The sequence below is a fragment of the Vigna radiata genome, unplaced genomic scaffold (assembly GCF_000741045.1).
Source record: "Vigna radiata var. radiata cultivar VC1973A unplaced genomic scaffold, Vradiata_ver6 scaffold_7, whole genome shotgun sequence".
NCBI lineage: Eukaryota > Viridiplantae > Streptophyta > Magnoliopsida > Fabales > Fabaceae > Vigna > Vigna radiata.
The window spans coordinates 3,469,459-3,483,732 of record NW_014543262.1 but is presented as its reverse complement, the minus strand read 5'-3'; the positions used below and the strand labels follow the sequence as shown (position 1 = coordinate 3,483,732).

Sequence of the window (14,274 nt, the reverse complement as noted above, 5' to 3'; positions counted from 1 at the left end):
CATGTTCTGTTCCTTAATGGTAACAACAACAGCTTATTGCTGCATTCATTTCCGATCTCGAGGTCATTCCTGTTTATTTTATTTGCTCTTTTTAGTATGAAGTATATATTCATTTTAATTAATAAAAAATTCCTCATCAGTTTCTTATATTACTTTCATTATATATATTATAGATAATCTTTATTCTCCTAAACATCCTTCTAATCATATATATTTTCATTTGAAATACAAAGATTAAATTAAAAAAATAAATATTTTTAAAATATATACATAAATATTTATCATATTCTTCAAATAATGTTTTTAATAGTATCTTAATATCCCTTTAAAGTTAGAGCATAAAAATTTTGAGCATCTTGCTTACAAAGGTAATCTTAAAAAGTTATCAATGCACCAATATCATTTTGTGTAATAATCAAGTCGTCAAAATAAACTAACATGTTAATACGAACCTTTTTCTTGCATAAGAGATTATTTGTAAAGAATTGTAAATATCCATAATTCTTTAATAGTTTTGCAAATCATCATTCAAGAATTTGTTTTAGATCATGTAACAATTTTTTCAACTCGTAAACTATGTTAGAATTTGTAATTTTAAGACTTGGAATCTTTGTATGAACTTCTTGAATTAAGTCATCATGAAATTAAATATCATGCACTAATTTTTTTTATGTACATTGTCTATTTTAACAACAAAAATTGCAAAATAAATCATAATTTGTCATTTTTTTATACAAAAACAAATTCTTAATAATAGTCAATTATTTTCTTTGGATGATTCTCGTAAATGTTATAAGTCAGGCTTTGAATTGATTTATGTTATAGTCAATTATGTTATAGTCAATTGTGTTATTTATTATAAGTATCTATGTATGAATGTGTATTATCATGCATATAAAGGTTGTATTTATGGTGAACAAACATAATTCACCACAATTTACGACGTGTTTAATGGTTTTCAAGAACTATTAACAAAAGGTTTCATGAACAAATAATTTATTATCACATGTTTATTATTATGTAGATTTGTAGTAAAAGTGACAACAAAAAATGATTGAGTTATTAATTTTAGAGAGAGACTAACAAGGATAACCATAAGTGATTTTTGTAATCTTTGTCACTAAGAGTGATTTTCATACTCATTAGAATAAAATTGATGGTTAGTAGAACCCTTCAAGAGTTCTTGAAGGAGAATTGAACATAGCCTAATCCAGTAGATGTCCTTTATATGATGAGCTAGTAGTTTTATCACCACCTTTAAATCCATCTACTATGATTAGACCTGTCATTTCAACCCCTCACCCATGGGCTGACCCTAACCCCATTTAAAACTAAGTCCTGTATTTTTAGCCCATTCAATATGGGGTTTTTCTAATGCCCTAGCCCCCAAAGCCCATGGAAAGTGGGTTGGGGCTAGGTTAGGGTGGGGCTTACCCTTAAGTCCAAAATTTCACTTTCTTTCAAGTTTTTATATGTGATTTTTCTACTTGTATTTGAAACTCCTTCTTCTCGCACTTTCTTTGGTGTCACTCTAATTCGCATTTGTCGATGCTCTTCCGCATCACTAATCCTTCACGTTGCTGCCCCTATATGTTGGTGCTCCTTTGTGTCAGTGATCGTTCGTGCGTCAGTGCTCCTTCATCCGTTAATGCTCCTCCATCATCTTTGAGGGCATTATAACAACTAAAGTGTTGGTTCGAGATTCACTGGTGTTGCATACTTTCTTATGTTCTTCTACTATGTTCTTCATGGTTGTAACGATTGGTCCTTTACTTCCATATTTGCTTGTGCATTGAACTATTACCCCTATTTTATTTTTCTTTTAAAATTGTATATACCACTTTCTGATTTTGTATATAAATTTGTGCAAATTTAAAGTTTGTAAACCATGATTTGTCTTCTTTATTGTAGAAGTGCTTTGCAATTTTGGTGATAAGATGATTATGGTTGGTTGCATGCAAAGAAAATATTAAGATGTAGGTTTGAGAGATGATGTGTGTCTCTTTGTGGGTGTTTTCCCATTTGGAACCATGTCTTTTATAATGTAGATACCTAAATAAGAACATATGCATGCTCAAATGTATAGTTTCTTAAGGTGAATGTGTGATCTTATTATGTGTCAATAAGGGAGTAGACTAAAGTTTGGAGGGACTTATATCTCATGAAAAAGAAAAGTGGGACAAGGGAAGAGTTACTTTGACTTTATGATGCATGTTGTTAGTTTTCTATTAGGAGAAAAAAGGAAATACATAAGTGATAGAGGGAGATGGAATGAGAGGAGGGGGTGAGAGAATAGTTTATAATTTTGTACTTAGTGACTCCTTTCATGAGATTTATAAGGTATGTTTTCAATGCATAGTTGAGTTTCCAATTCTTATTCCATGAGTATGTTTTCAATGCATATTTGAGTTTTCATCTTTCACTTGGATTTAACTCATTTATATACAACTTTCTTAGCTGTGTATCTCTATCACCTACTTCTTCACTTCACTTGGAAACATACCAGAAAGCTCCACTTTTTTGCTTAATTCCATTACCCCACCAAACTTGAATTTTAATGAACTTGTTATATAATTTATGCTATTTTGATAATTTTGACCTCAACTTTCTGAGCTTGTTTGAATTGGACTTGACGATGTTCTTGGAGACATACCAGAAAGCTCTATTCTTTTGTTTAATTCCCTATTGCCCACCAAACTTGAATTCTAATGGACTTGTTATACAATTTATGTTGCTTTGTAGATTTTGAACACAACTCTCTAAGCTTGTTTGAATTGGACTTGACGATGTTCTTGTTGAGCTTGTTTTATTAAAGCTTATTTTCACCTTTTTAAGCTTTTACACAGAAGGGTGAATCCAAAATCCAAAGATGTAATAATTGAGCAAAATAAAAGGGTTGGAACCGCTTGAAGTTTCTTAGCGTTGCTTTCTTTTTCTGCTTTTGAAATGATATGTCTTAAGTTGAGATTGTATTTTCCAGTTGTGTAGTTTCTTTCAATGAATTCTTTACTTTCGCCATGTTTTCAACTCAAAATTTTGGTGTTCTCTTCAACTGAATTAATCAATTTCAAACTCTTGTATGTTCAGTCAATTGGATTCACTGGTGTGGCTAGCTTCACACTTTTGTCCTATGATTTATTTCATTTGATTTGGCACTAGTAATTCATCTATATGGTGGATGGGGAATTACAATCAAGGATAAAGGTTAAAATTGTTTGCAAATAGTCTAAGAAAGATGTTTTATCTTGTGTTTTTAATAAATATGTTAGTTTAGTCTTGATAGTTACTTTGACACATTTTGTGTTAACAGTGATGAATGATAAAGTTACTATTAGGACCAAAATTCATATATTTATTACATGTTAGTTACTAAAAATATTGAAAAAAAATCTTATTAGAAGTATCAATTTCAAATGGTCAATTAGTGTTTTATAAAAACTTGCACTTTTAAATTTTTTTTTGTAGAAATAGAATGATCTTGAAATCTTTCTTGCACGGTAAGCAAAGTATATATGCAATGAAAATGTAAAGAGATAAGGAAGGAAAATCAAACTCAAGATTTTTATCGTGGTTCGGCCTCAATGCCTACATTCAGTCACTCTCCTAATCAACTTTAGATTGGAGAGTATTTCAATATAATGATCAGTGTGTTACAACAAGGTTTTACAAAGCTCTCTCAAATGTAAACACCTTTCCCACTCTCAATCAAATATAGAAACAAAATACATCTGCATACAAAGAACCACTTGTCCCTGTTGCAGAAACCCTTTGAGAATCCCTTCTCAAAGTCCAAAAGTTCCTCACTCTTCTTCTTGACGCGCATGTATAGGGAAACAACAAATCAAATATTGCAGAAACTTTTTCTAATCAAACCAGATACATGTGCAGTAGTGCTAATGTGATCAATCAATGTAATCCACGAAAATATCTCTCAAGAATGCCACAAGATTCTTGAAATTCTTCATGTTCTTTCTTGGAGTGTATGTGCAACCTGTAAAGTACAACAAAAAAACATGAACATAAAAATGAGCATGAAATGCATTTTTTTAATTGTTCTTACAAGACTAAAAACATGATGTAAAGACTCCACAAAAAGCTTTTCTCTTTACTCTTCAACCTTCAAACTCAGATTCTTCTAGGTCTAGGTATCATTCTAAGTGGAAAAGAAGTTTGTATGTAAAAAACGCTCTGACCTCAAGTAAGGAGTGTGTCTCAGATGATAATAAATATTAATAAATGAACACATACTTAATTACCTCGTAAACAATACTATTTTTATTTTATATTTATAAATCCTTACCTGTTGTGCTTGGATCACATAATCATTTTGGTTAATTTGCTTAATGATTTTGCTAATACATTTTAACTCGTAATCTTTACTGATCCTTATTGTTATAATGTGATTAGACTGATGTGATCTTAAACATTGTAAAACGAGATGATATTAAGTAGATGTTCATGAATATTTGAAGTGATCCTTGATCGATATGAAATTGATACATACAAATACAGATGATCTTAATCATTACAAACCCACATAATATTAAATAGATGTTTACGTCTAGTTGAGATAACTTCAAATATGTAAATCAAAATAATCTTTAATACATATACTTACATGTCAAAATAACATTACACATAATAACTCATTTTAATACATATATGGGTTAAATATGTTTTTAGTCCCTATACTTTGGGGTGATTTTGGTTTTAGTCTCTCTTTCAAATTAAGGTACAATTTAGTCCTTCAACTTTACAAAACTCTGGTTTTAGTCATTTTTACCAAATTTTTTTAACTTTATTTGCTGTTTCAAACACGTTTCATTATAGCATTTGGATTGTTTACACTGTCTGACACATTTTTGCTTCAATGTTAACTAAAAAATGCATTTGAAACAGCAAATAAAGTTAAAAATATTTAGTTAAAAGGATTAAAACCAGAGTTTTCTAAAATTGAAGGACTAAATTGTACCTTTGTTTGAAAGAGGGACTAAAATCAAAATCGTCCCAAAATATAGGGACTAAAAACATATTTAACCCTACATATATTAACATTATCTATAATATCTCATTTTTGGTTCAAAGATTTATGATCACAAGATATTCATAACCAAGAAAATAATGTATGAAAAAGATTAAAAAATTATCAACATATCACCTGATGTTTCCAAGAAGAGTGTAAAGAAAAATTCACCTCTTCCATGTGAAAAAATCTAATATAAAATTTAAAAGGAGAATGGAAAGAAAAACAACTAACTTTTATTAATTTCTATAATGGACACGTTTACAAGAGAGGTATGACATTTATTTAAAGAGTGTCTGTACCAAAAATTAACTTATAAATAAAATTACTCGAATCTTTTTTGAACTAAACAAATAATTACAATTTAAAAAAATTCTAAAGCTTTCTTAGTTAAAGATAAGATTTTATATTATGAAGACAACCCTCCTTATCTTTTCTCTAAAAGTCTTTAGTCCTTTTCTCATGATTTATTGATAACTTTGATGTTTGTTTTGAATTTTTTTAACTTTAATTATAGTAATATCTCCTTCTTAAATTCCTTAAATAATATCTATTTATTCATGTTTTCGTTATTTTTCATTTCTTAAAAAAAATCACCAATGAAGTTAAAAGTAAGTGATTTTTATTAGATACGATTATTGTCGAATATTATATATATATAAACTACAAAACTATCTTAAATACCTAATAAGATAAAGTTAAGGTAACAAACGAAAGCATAAAAAGGTAAATTGTAAATCTAAAAGTAAAACAAATTTAGTATTTAGACATTAATAATTGATTCTATGATACGAGTATTCAGACATTCATAATTATGTTACAACTTTTTAATAAAGAAATAAAAAAAAAAACAATTCAATATAAACAAAAAAAAGTTACATACACTGAACTTATCACTTATTTCGTACCCAAAAAATTCATTTATATTTTTACATAAACCTTATCTCGTCAGTTTTCTCCATTACAATATTATAAAAAAATTATATAAATATAATAAAAAAATATAAAATATACCTCTTTGATTTGCAAGGAGCCACCAGAAGCAGAGATTGTTAATTTAAACGGAGTAAATAATGATCAAGTGCCACGAAATAGTTACATAATCACGAAGTTATCTACAAAAAATAGCCTAAAATGCATTCGAAAATTTATCATTATTGCAAACAACAATACTCTAATCTGAAAAAGATTGATGATTACAAAGATTAGCTAGCAGTCAATTTAAATAAATGCGTAATAGTCTCTCTATTAGTTGTTTCCAACACAAAATCCTAACTAAAGCAAATGCATGATTCTTTGTCTTCATCTCTCTCTCATCTGACATAAAAACAAATCTTAAATATATATCATTAATCATTATAACAAGCATAAACTTGTTAAATGATGAAGCATGTATTATTGAATTAAATATAAATTTATGTTGAATATTTAAAAAGATAGAAAGTAGAGGGAAAGAGAGAGGAAGAAGGGTATTGGGCTAGGTGCAGTGCTTATATATACCCTTTTCTTAGCCATTAGCTTCCACAAACAGATAAACACAGAAAATGGTTTCTTCTTTGTGGACCGTGTCTCTGATATTGGCATCGCTGGCCTCTGCAGCAGTTTGTGCCAACCCGAGGAGGCCAGTGGATGTACAATTCGGTAGAAACTACGTTCCTACATGGGCTTTTGATCACATCAAATACTTCAATGGTGGTTCTGAGATTCAGCTTCATCTTGACAAATACACTGGTAAGCATAGTTTCACTGTCATACTTTTCATGAGTGAATGCTGAAATTTCAAGATAAGAACTTTGTGTTTTTGAACACTGTTTTAGTTATGATAAAAGTGAGATTTGAGTCATATGACACCTTTCCAAACAACAACATTGTACAGGTACTGGCTTTCAGTCCAAAGGGTCATACTTGTTTGGCCATTTCAGCATGTACATAAAGATGGTTCCTGGAGATTCAGCTGGCACAGTCACTGCTTTCTATGTAAGGGCAAAATATAAAAGAAAAAAGAGTTTTTTTTTTTCTTTTTATTTTCATTTTTTTGCTTGTGAATTTACTTTCTGATATGAAACCTACTGTTATCTTCTCAAAACTAGTTTCCGTGGAGTCTGTGAATGTGACCTTTGTTATTGTTGGAACCTGCAGTTATCATCTCAAAACGCGGAGCACGATGAGATAGACTTTGAGTTCTTGGGGAACAGAACAGGACAACCTTACATTTTGCAAACAAATGTGTTCACCGGAGGAAAGGGTGACAGAGAGCAAAGAATCTATCTCTGGTTTGACCCCACCAAAGCATACCACAGATACTCTATTCTCTGGAACTTGTATCAGATTGTGTAAGCACCTCACTTAACTAACCTTTTTTCAAACCCTTTTCAGTTCTCACCATTTCTTGGAAATCTCTTACCAAGATAATACAGTAGAAAGTAATTTTTGCTGAGATGAGATAGATAGCTTCACCAGGATAAAAAGAACAATATCCTTCGTATATTTAAATCTGGTCCCAAATGAACCGTATTACAAGTAAAATGGTCATCTTTACAGACTTATCAGTCACCCCTTTAAAATATAATCAATTCGGAAGATAACATGAAAAGCCTAAACTGAAAGATGTTGATTGTTTGTAAGATGGTTGATGAGAAAGATTGAAATGCGGGGTGTGCAGGTTCTTTGTGGACGATGTGCCAATCAGGGTGTTCAAGAACAGCAAGGACTTGGGAGTGAAGTTTCCATTCGACCAACCTATGAAGATATACAACAGTCTGTGGAATGCTGATGACTGGGCAACAAGGGGTGGTTTGGAGAAAACAGATTGGTCGAAAGCTCCTTTCATAGCAGCGTACAAGGGTTTCCACATCGATGGGTGTGAGGCCTCTGTGAACGCTAAGTTCTGCGACACACAGGGCAAGAGATGGTGGGACCAACCAGAGTTCCGTGACCTTGACGCAGCTCAATGGCAAAGACTCAAATGGGTGCGTCAGAAATTCACCATCTACAACTACTGCACTGACAGAAAACGCTACCCTCAACTTCCCCCTGAATGCAGAAGAGACCGCGATATTTAAATTTTCACACACTTATGTTACCTTTTACTTTTACCATATTGTTGTCACTTTCATGTACAATTTTATATCACGTCAAATCTATCTATCCATTGGCACTTTATTTATGAATTGAGACTTGCTTCAGATGAAAAAAATAATAAATAAACACAGTTTTTCTTAAAGAAAAAAAGGTTTTAATCTGCATGTTTATCCTTTGAAGTGCAGCCACAGGTTTGTGGTATTATTATTATTATTATTATTGTTGGTTTATTCTATTGGTTCTTGGTGATAATAATGACATCCTTGCAGAGCCAGTTGTATATTTTTTGTAGAGATCTGTGTTCTTTCGGTTTTCTAGGTGAATCATAGATCTGCGTTATGATCTCTGGACCCGGAAATGTAAAAGTAAAAGTGGTGCTATTCACTATTTTGTTACGGAAAAGACACTGGACCCGTTAACGTGGAACCACTGGGCGAACCCCATGTGAGGGCCATATCAGAACTGTTGCAGTAAATAATTTAAAAATGATATTTTAACACCATTTTTTTACACTATTTTGATACTACACGTGTCAAAATGTGATTGGACGATTTCAAATTAAAAAAACAAACTTTAGTTTTTCTCTTTCAAATATGAAAAATGATATTTTGATATTTTGATACTGTACACGTATCAAAATGTGGTTGGACGAATTTAAATTTTAAAAAAACCTTTGATGCTTTTCTTCTAAATATATCCTTGTCTCAACTTTTTTTAATATGAAATTGTCCAACCACGTTTTGACACATGTACAGTGTCAAAATAGTGTCAAAAATTGATGTCAAAATATCATTTTCCTTCAAATATACTCCTGCCTCAACTTTTTTAATTTAAAATCGTCCAATCACATTTTGACACGTGTGCAGTGTCAAAATGGTGTCAAAAAATGGTGTTAAAATATCATTCTCCTTAACCAAATTCTCTTTAATCTGTCATATATTGTTTAATTTGGAGTTTCAAGTTTTTTATGATTTTATTTTTACTTTTAAAAAATTGAAAGAGAATAAAAATGTTTAAAATAAATTTTCAGTGGAGGAGCAATTTGAGAAATTTATTTCATTTGTTTCGACTTGGTTACACCTAAAAATGAGTGGAAAATCAATTAAATTATTATTGCTGAAATTCAAAGTGTTTCATTTTTAATAATACTTCTAATCCACAAATTAATATAAACGAATAGTTTAATAAAATTATTTTAAAATATGGCCTCGTTATTGTTGACTTTTAAAGTTTTCTCTTTTCAGTGTTGATTGAAACAATACAGAAATACTTTTGATATATAGAAATGAAGACAAACAAAATAAAAATGATATAAAATTTATTATATAAAGTGTAATAATTTGTAAATATTTAAGCTGGTAGTTTTGACTAAGTTCAAAGGCTGTCTAGAGCATCATTATTCGATATTTAACGTGGTTTGATTGCGCTTTGGCACGTGGGCATATGCATTTCAAATGTGTATTACGAGTAAAGCATGAGCTAGGACAGATTTTAAATTGTGACTGTATCTTTTGAAACTTTAAATTCTTAACACTGTCGAGAAAGATGGTCGGTGTAGTTGTAACTGCTACAAGACATGGTTTTATAAGGAAAAAATTCTTTTAATAGTATTTTTTTAATAATTTTTTGATAAGATGTGACAATTATTTGTAATTGGTTCGTTTTAAATATTTTTTAAAATATAAATTTAAATAGACTAATAAAATAATGACATGTATACAATTATTAAAAAAATTATTAAAAAGTATTGTCAAAATCCGTTTTATAAATTCAAACAAAAGAAGCAAACAGCTTACAACTTACATTCGTAGCTGCAATCGTAACCAAGTAAAAAAAAAGTACATGTTTTGTCTTGAAAAATTACAAATTTTGTAAGTAACTTGTTTTAACTTTCCTGTAATGGGTAGAAAAGAATTAGGACATTAGTTAGACTGAAAGATGTTGAAACAGTGCCCATAGTGTCTGGTACAGTGCCACTGTTACAAGCCGCGATGAACGGTTTGATAAGGAGATTTAACTATTTAATGTTGACCTATACATATTTAAGATTCTTTTTTGGTTCATCTGAAAAAAACAAATAACTTTCATCTTACTATAAAATTATTATCCTAGTATAAGTTGAAAATATCATGTAAGTAAAAGTGTCATAGTCGAGGAGTATATATAAAAAAAAAAAAACTAAGAATAGTAAAATCTTATAATTTTATATTGAAAATGTTACTATGTTGTGAATAATTCATACCAATTTAAATAAAGATAAATGTTTTATTATGATAAAAATTGATAATAAAATTCAACTTACACTTATAAAAAACTACATAAAGAATTGAAAGTAAAAAAATTTATTAAAAATTTAAAGGTGGGATGGAGTGGTCAATTATAATGGTATTTAATAAATTTTAGATTGAAACGTTTATTTTTAACTTTTATTGAAAAATTTATTCTATTATTTCCAATAGTTTTATATTGTTTATAAATCAATATTAATCTTCATTTTAAATATTTCTTTCATTTTAACTCTTTAGAATACCTTTTAAAAATAAAACTGAAATAAAATTTGAGACTTAAAAAGAAATACATAGGATATATATTATTGATTCTAATAAGTTGAGATTGAAACATATATTTTTTTTCTTTTTTTAACTCTTGTTTATATGTTTTTAAGAATAAAACTCTAAGTTGCATAATGGATAATATTTATTGGATTTAATTATATCATCCTGAATAGTTATAATATATTTCAATTTATTTGATATTAAATAATTGATATCACATGCACACGGATATGGTTTAAAAGTTGAATAGTAAAATATGGAAATTAAACTGAAATATTTGAATCCAAATGATAGAAAAAATAAAATAAAAGAAAGCACGTGATTGCGGAGTTATCTTGGGAAGTTAGATTCGTGGACATGGATGTGAATAATGGTGGAGTTGTCTGCCACCTATTGTATTTGATGGTCAAATTTCAAACGTGGTGGACCATATCCATCACTTTTTTCACCTTTCATAGAAAAGCTTCAAAGTAAACAACACAAATAACCAAAACTTCTGCACCTACCATGCCTTGAATTTACAATTATTATTCACCAATCCCTCTCTAATGTTAAATTATTTCCATCTGTCGGTGCGTTAGCAGGTTAATTGTTTAAGGGCAATATCAGTTATATATCATCAATCTTCTTTAAATGCTCTTATCTCTCGTGCGTTAGGCTTAAATCCACTTTCTAACATGATATCAAAATTATAGTTAAAACTTATTTTAGTGAGATCCAAATGAACATTTCTGTTTTTATTCCATCCATGGTCGAATTCCTATTAGATCATCCAATTTCTACTATTACGCACGAAATGTCTATACTTTGGCGTGAAAGAGGTGTGTTGTAAGCCCCACATTAACTAGAGATAAGGCCAATTTATAATATATAAGTGAGGTGCAAACCTCATCTTATAAGCTGGTTTTGTGGGGTTAAATTAGGCTTTAAAACCCACTTTTTATTATAGAATAAAGAGTCTTTAATATTTTTTTGAAAATTTAAATGTATGTCTAAGTCTCACATTAGATAAAAATAAAAAAGTAAAATATTATATAAAGATGAAAGTCCATTATACCTGTAGCCTTAAAGTTTTGGACAAAGAGTGATGTTAATTCCTTATATAATTGAACTCATATCTCATTTGGTACTGTGTCTCTCCAATTTCCTCTTTGATAGATCCAACAACATCAACATTGTTGTTTTGAATTTCTTTTATTACTTCTAAAACTAATGTGGATCCATTTTTTTGTTGACAATTTTAAAATAATTAATATAATATGACAAATAATACTTTTTATATTGATGGTGAGATAGAAACTATACTTATAACCATGGTCAAATAACTCAAGAAAGGAAATTTTCATTATTTGATAATTCTTGGATGTAAGATATATTGAGTGTGGTGATTAGTATATCGTTGGCTGAAACGATGTAATCAATCTAATATGACATTATCTCAGCTCTCAACATCTCAGCAGTAGTAATATTATATATCTAGTTCTTGTCGACAAGCTAGATTAGTAAAACTTTAAGATTATCTAAAAGGGTGTTTTACTTAAAAATATAAAACACGGATTAGAGGCAGGTGTGTTTATTCTTATGTTTTTCATACAAGACAAGTGAATTATTTTGTCAATCAATAAGTATAGATTGAACATTGAGATGAAAATAAATATAAATTTATTTTAAAAAAATTTACTGAAATAAATTAATCCTTATTTTAATTTTGAAATTCTATATATTTATTGCTTATGTTTGGAATTCGAACATTGAAAAGTTGAATTCAAAGGAATTGAAAAAATCAATTGGAATTTGGTTTTTATCAAATTTCGATTATTTTTTAATTCTTTTAATAAATGGAAAAAATACAAATAAAATATAATTTAGTAATATTATTTATCATTGAGTATTTGATTCTCAACATGTAAATAGTAAATTAGTCTATTTTGAAAATTAAAGTAGATATGAGTTGATTTGGATAAGTTTTTTTCAATGAGTTTATTTTAGGAAAAACAATTAAAAAAATGAAAGAGCTTTCAAATTTCACAAATAAAAAGTGATGACAGGTATCAATCATTAGAAAATATGTGTAGAAAAATCATCCAAATGTGAATTCATTACATAATTTAGAGTTCTTTGAGGATGATATGATCCTTCTGTTGATCTTCTCAACATTAGTTATCCTTTCATTGTGACAAATAATAACATGTTTTCTTTGATTATGAACATACTAGTATTTGGATGAACGCTTCTATGTTATATTCCAGAATAAGATTTCCATCTAACAAATGCTTGTAATTTCAATGATACTAACATTAATGTGTTGGATCATTGAATGCATTCCTTCTTATTTGGTTTTCTTGCGTGACTTGAACCTTGTGTCTTAGTTCGTCTAGGTCTGCAAAGATTTTCCCTTCTCTTGTTTATTGTTGGCAACTGCAATGGATGTTAGGAAAATATATGGTTAGTTACAAACTGATTTCGAACCTTGCACTAAGGTGCCAAATAGCATATGACAAGGTGGACATTTGTGTGAACTAACTCAATGTTTCACTTTGAGGGATGTCGAGAAGACACAACAAAATAATATCGTCCATTATGTAAAGACTAACCTGGACACTATAGACATCTATGTATCATCAATGTCTATGTTTCTGTCGTATTATCCAACGGATAACTCTTCCTACTCAACAACAATGTTGTCTCTATTATATTTTGATGACAAAAGGTGTTGATGATTCCTCCAATTCTTAAAAGAGGCGTGAGATGTTTAGATTTGTGGACAGACTCCTTAGGTATAATCAACTTCCATTTTAGAAATGTATGGGGGAAGGGTATGAAATGAGTATGGTCACGAATAATTTACGACATCTCTGTCTGTCTTTTTCTCAAGGACTTGTTCACTTGAGTGGATTTGGGGGAGAGTAATTGGAAGGATTTGATGATAAATTTTGTTGTTGTTTATTTGAATAGATTTCGAGGTTAGGGAGAGTGGATTTTTACCTCAATATGTAGAGTGTTATGCCACTTAAGTTTGTATCCTTTGGAGTTTGATGAGGAAGACCATCTCACTTGTATTTTTCTTTTTTTGGGATTTCAATGATCATTGTCGTTTGTTGGCTATTTTTTTTTATTACGCGCACGGTCTTGGAAATCTAATATTCTAACAAAACCTTATAACATTAGTGTAAAAATGACTTTTTATATCAATATTTTATATAAATTGAAATTCATCAAATATAGAAAATGACACGGTGACAATATTGTAAATATGAAAAGCTTTCGTATATCAATTGGATCCAAAACCAATATAGAAAGTGATATGATGAAAAAATTGTAGTAAATTACAAAGTTTTTCTATATCAGTTGAGCTCAAAACCGGTATAGAAAGTGGCATAGTGACATAACTATAATAAATGACAAAAATTGTCTGTATCGATTGTACTCAAAATTGGTATTATAAATGAATTTCTATACTTATAGACTTAAAACTGGTATAGAAAGCGACACAATGACAAAAGTTTAATATTGTAGAACACTTTTTATACCAGTTAGTTAGTATAACCGATATAAAATGTTTAATATTCTTCTCCATCTTCCTTTCTCACTTCACTTCCCGTATTCTCTACACTT

The 14,274-nt window shown here is 29.5% G+C and overlaps 1 protein-coding gene across 1 annotated transcript; it reads left to right on the top strand.

Moving 5' to 3' along the window:
• The first annotated feature begins 6,528 nt into the window (after positions 1-6,528).
• Positions 6,529-8,193, top strand: LOC106753944 (xyloglucan endotransglucosylase/hydrolase 1). The gene is made up of 4 exons (XM_014635831.2): positions 6,529-6,754; positions 6,900-7,000; positions 7,163-7,356; positions 7,686-8,193. The coding sequence occupies exons 1-4, from the start codon at positions 6,568-6,570 to the stop codon at positions 8,083-8,085; spliced, it is 882 nt and encodes a 293-aa protein (XP_014491317.1). The 5' UTR covers positions 6,529-6,567; the 3' UTR covers positions 8,086-8,193.
• Positions 8,194-14,274: the final 6,081 nt, after the last annotated feature.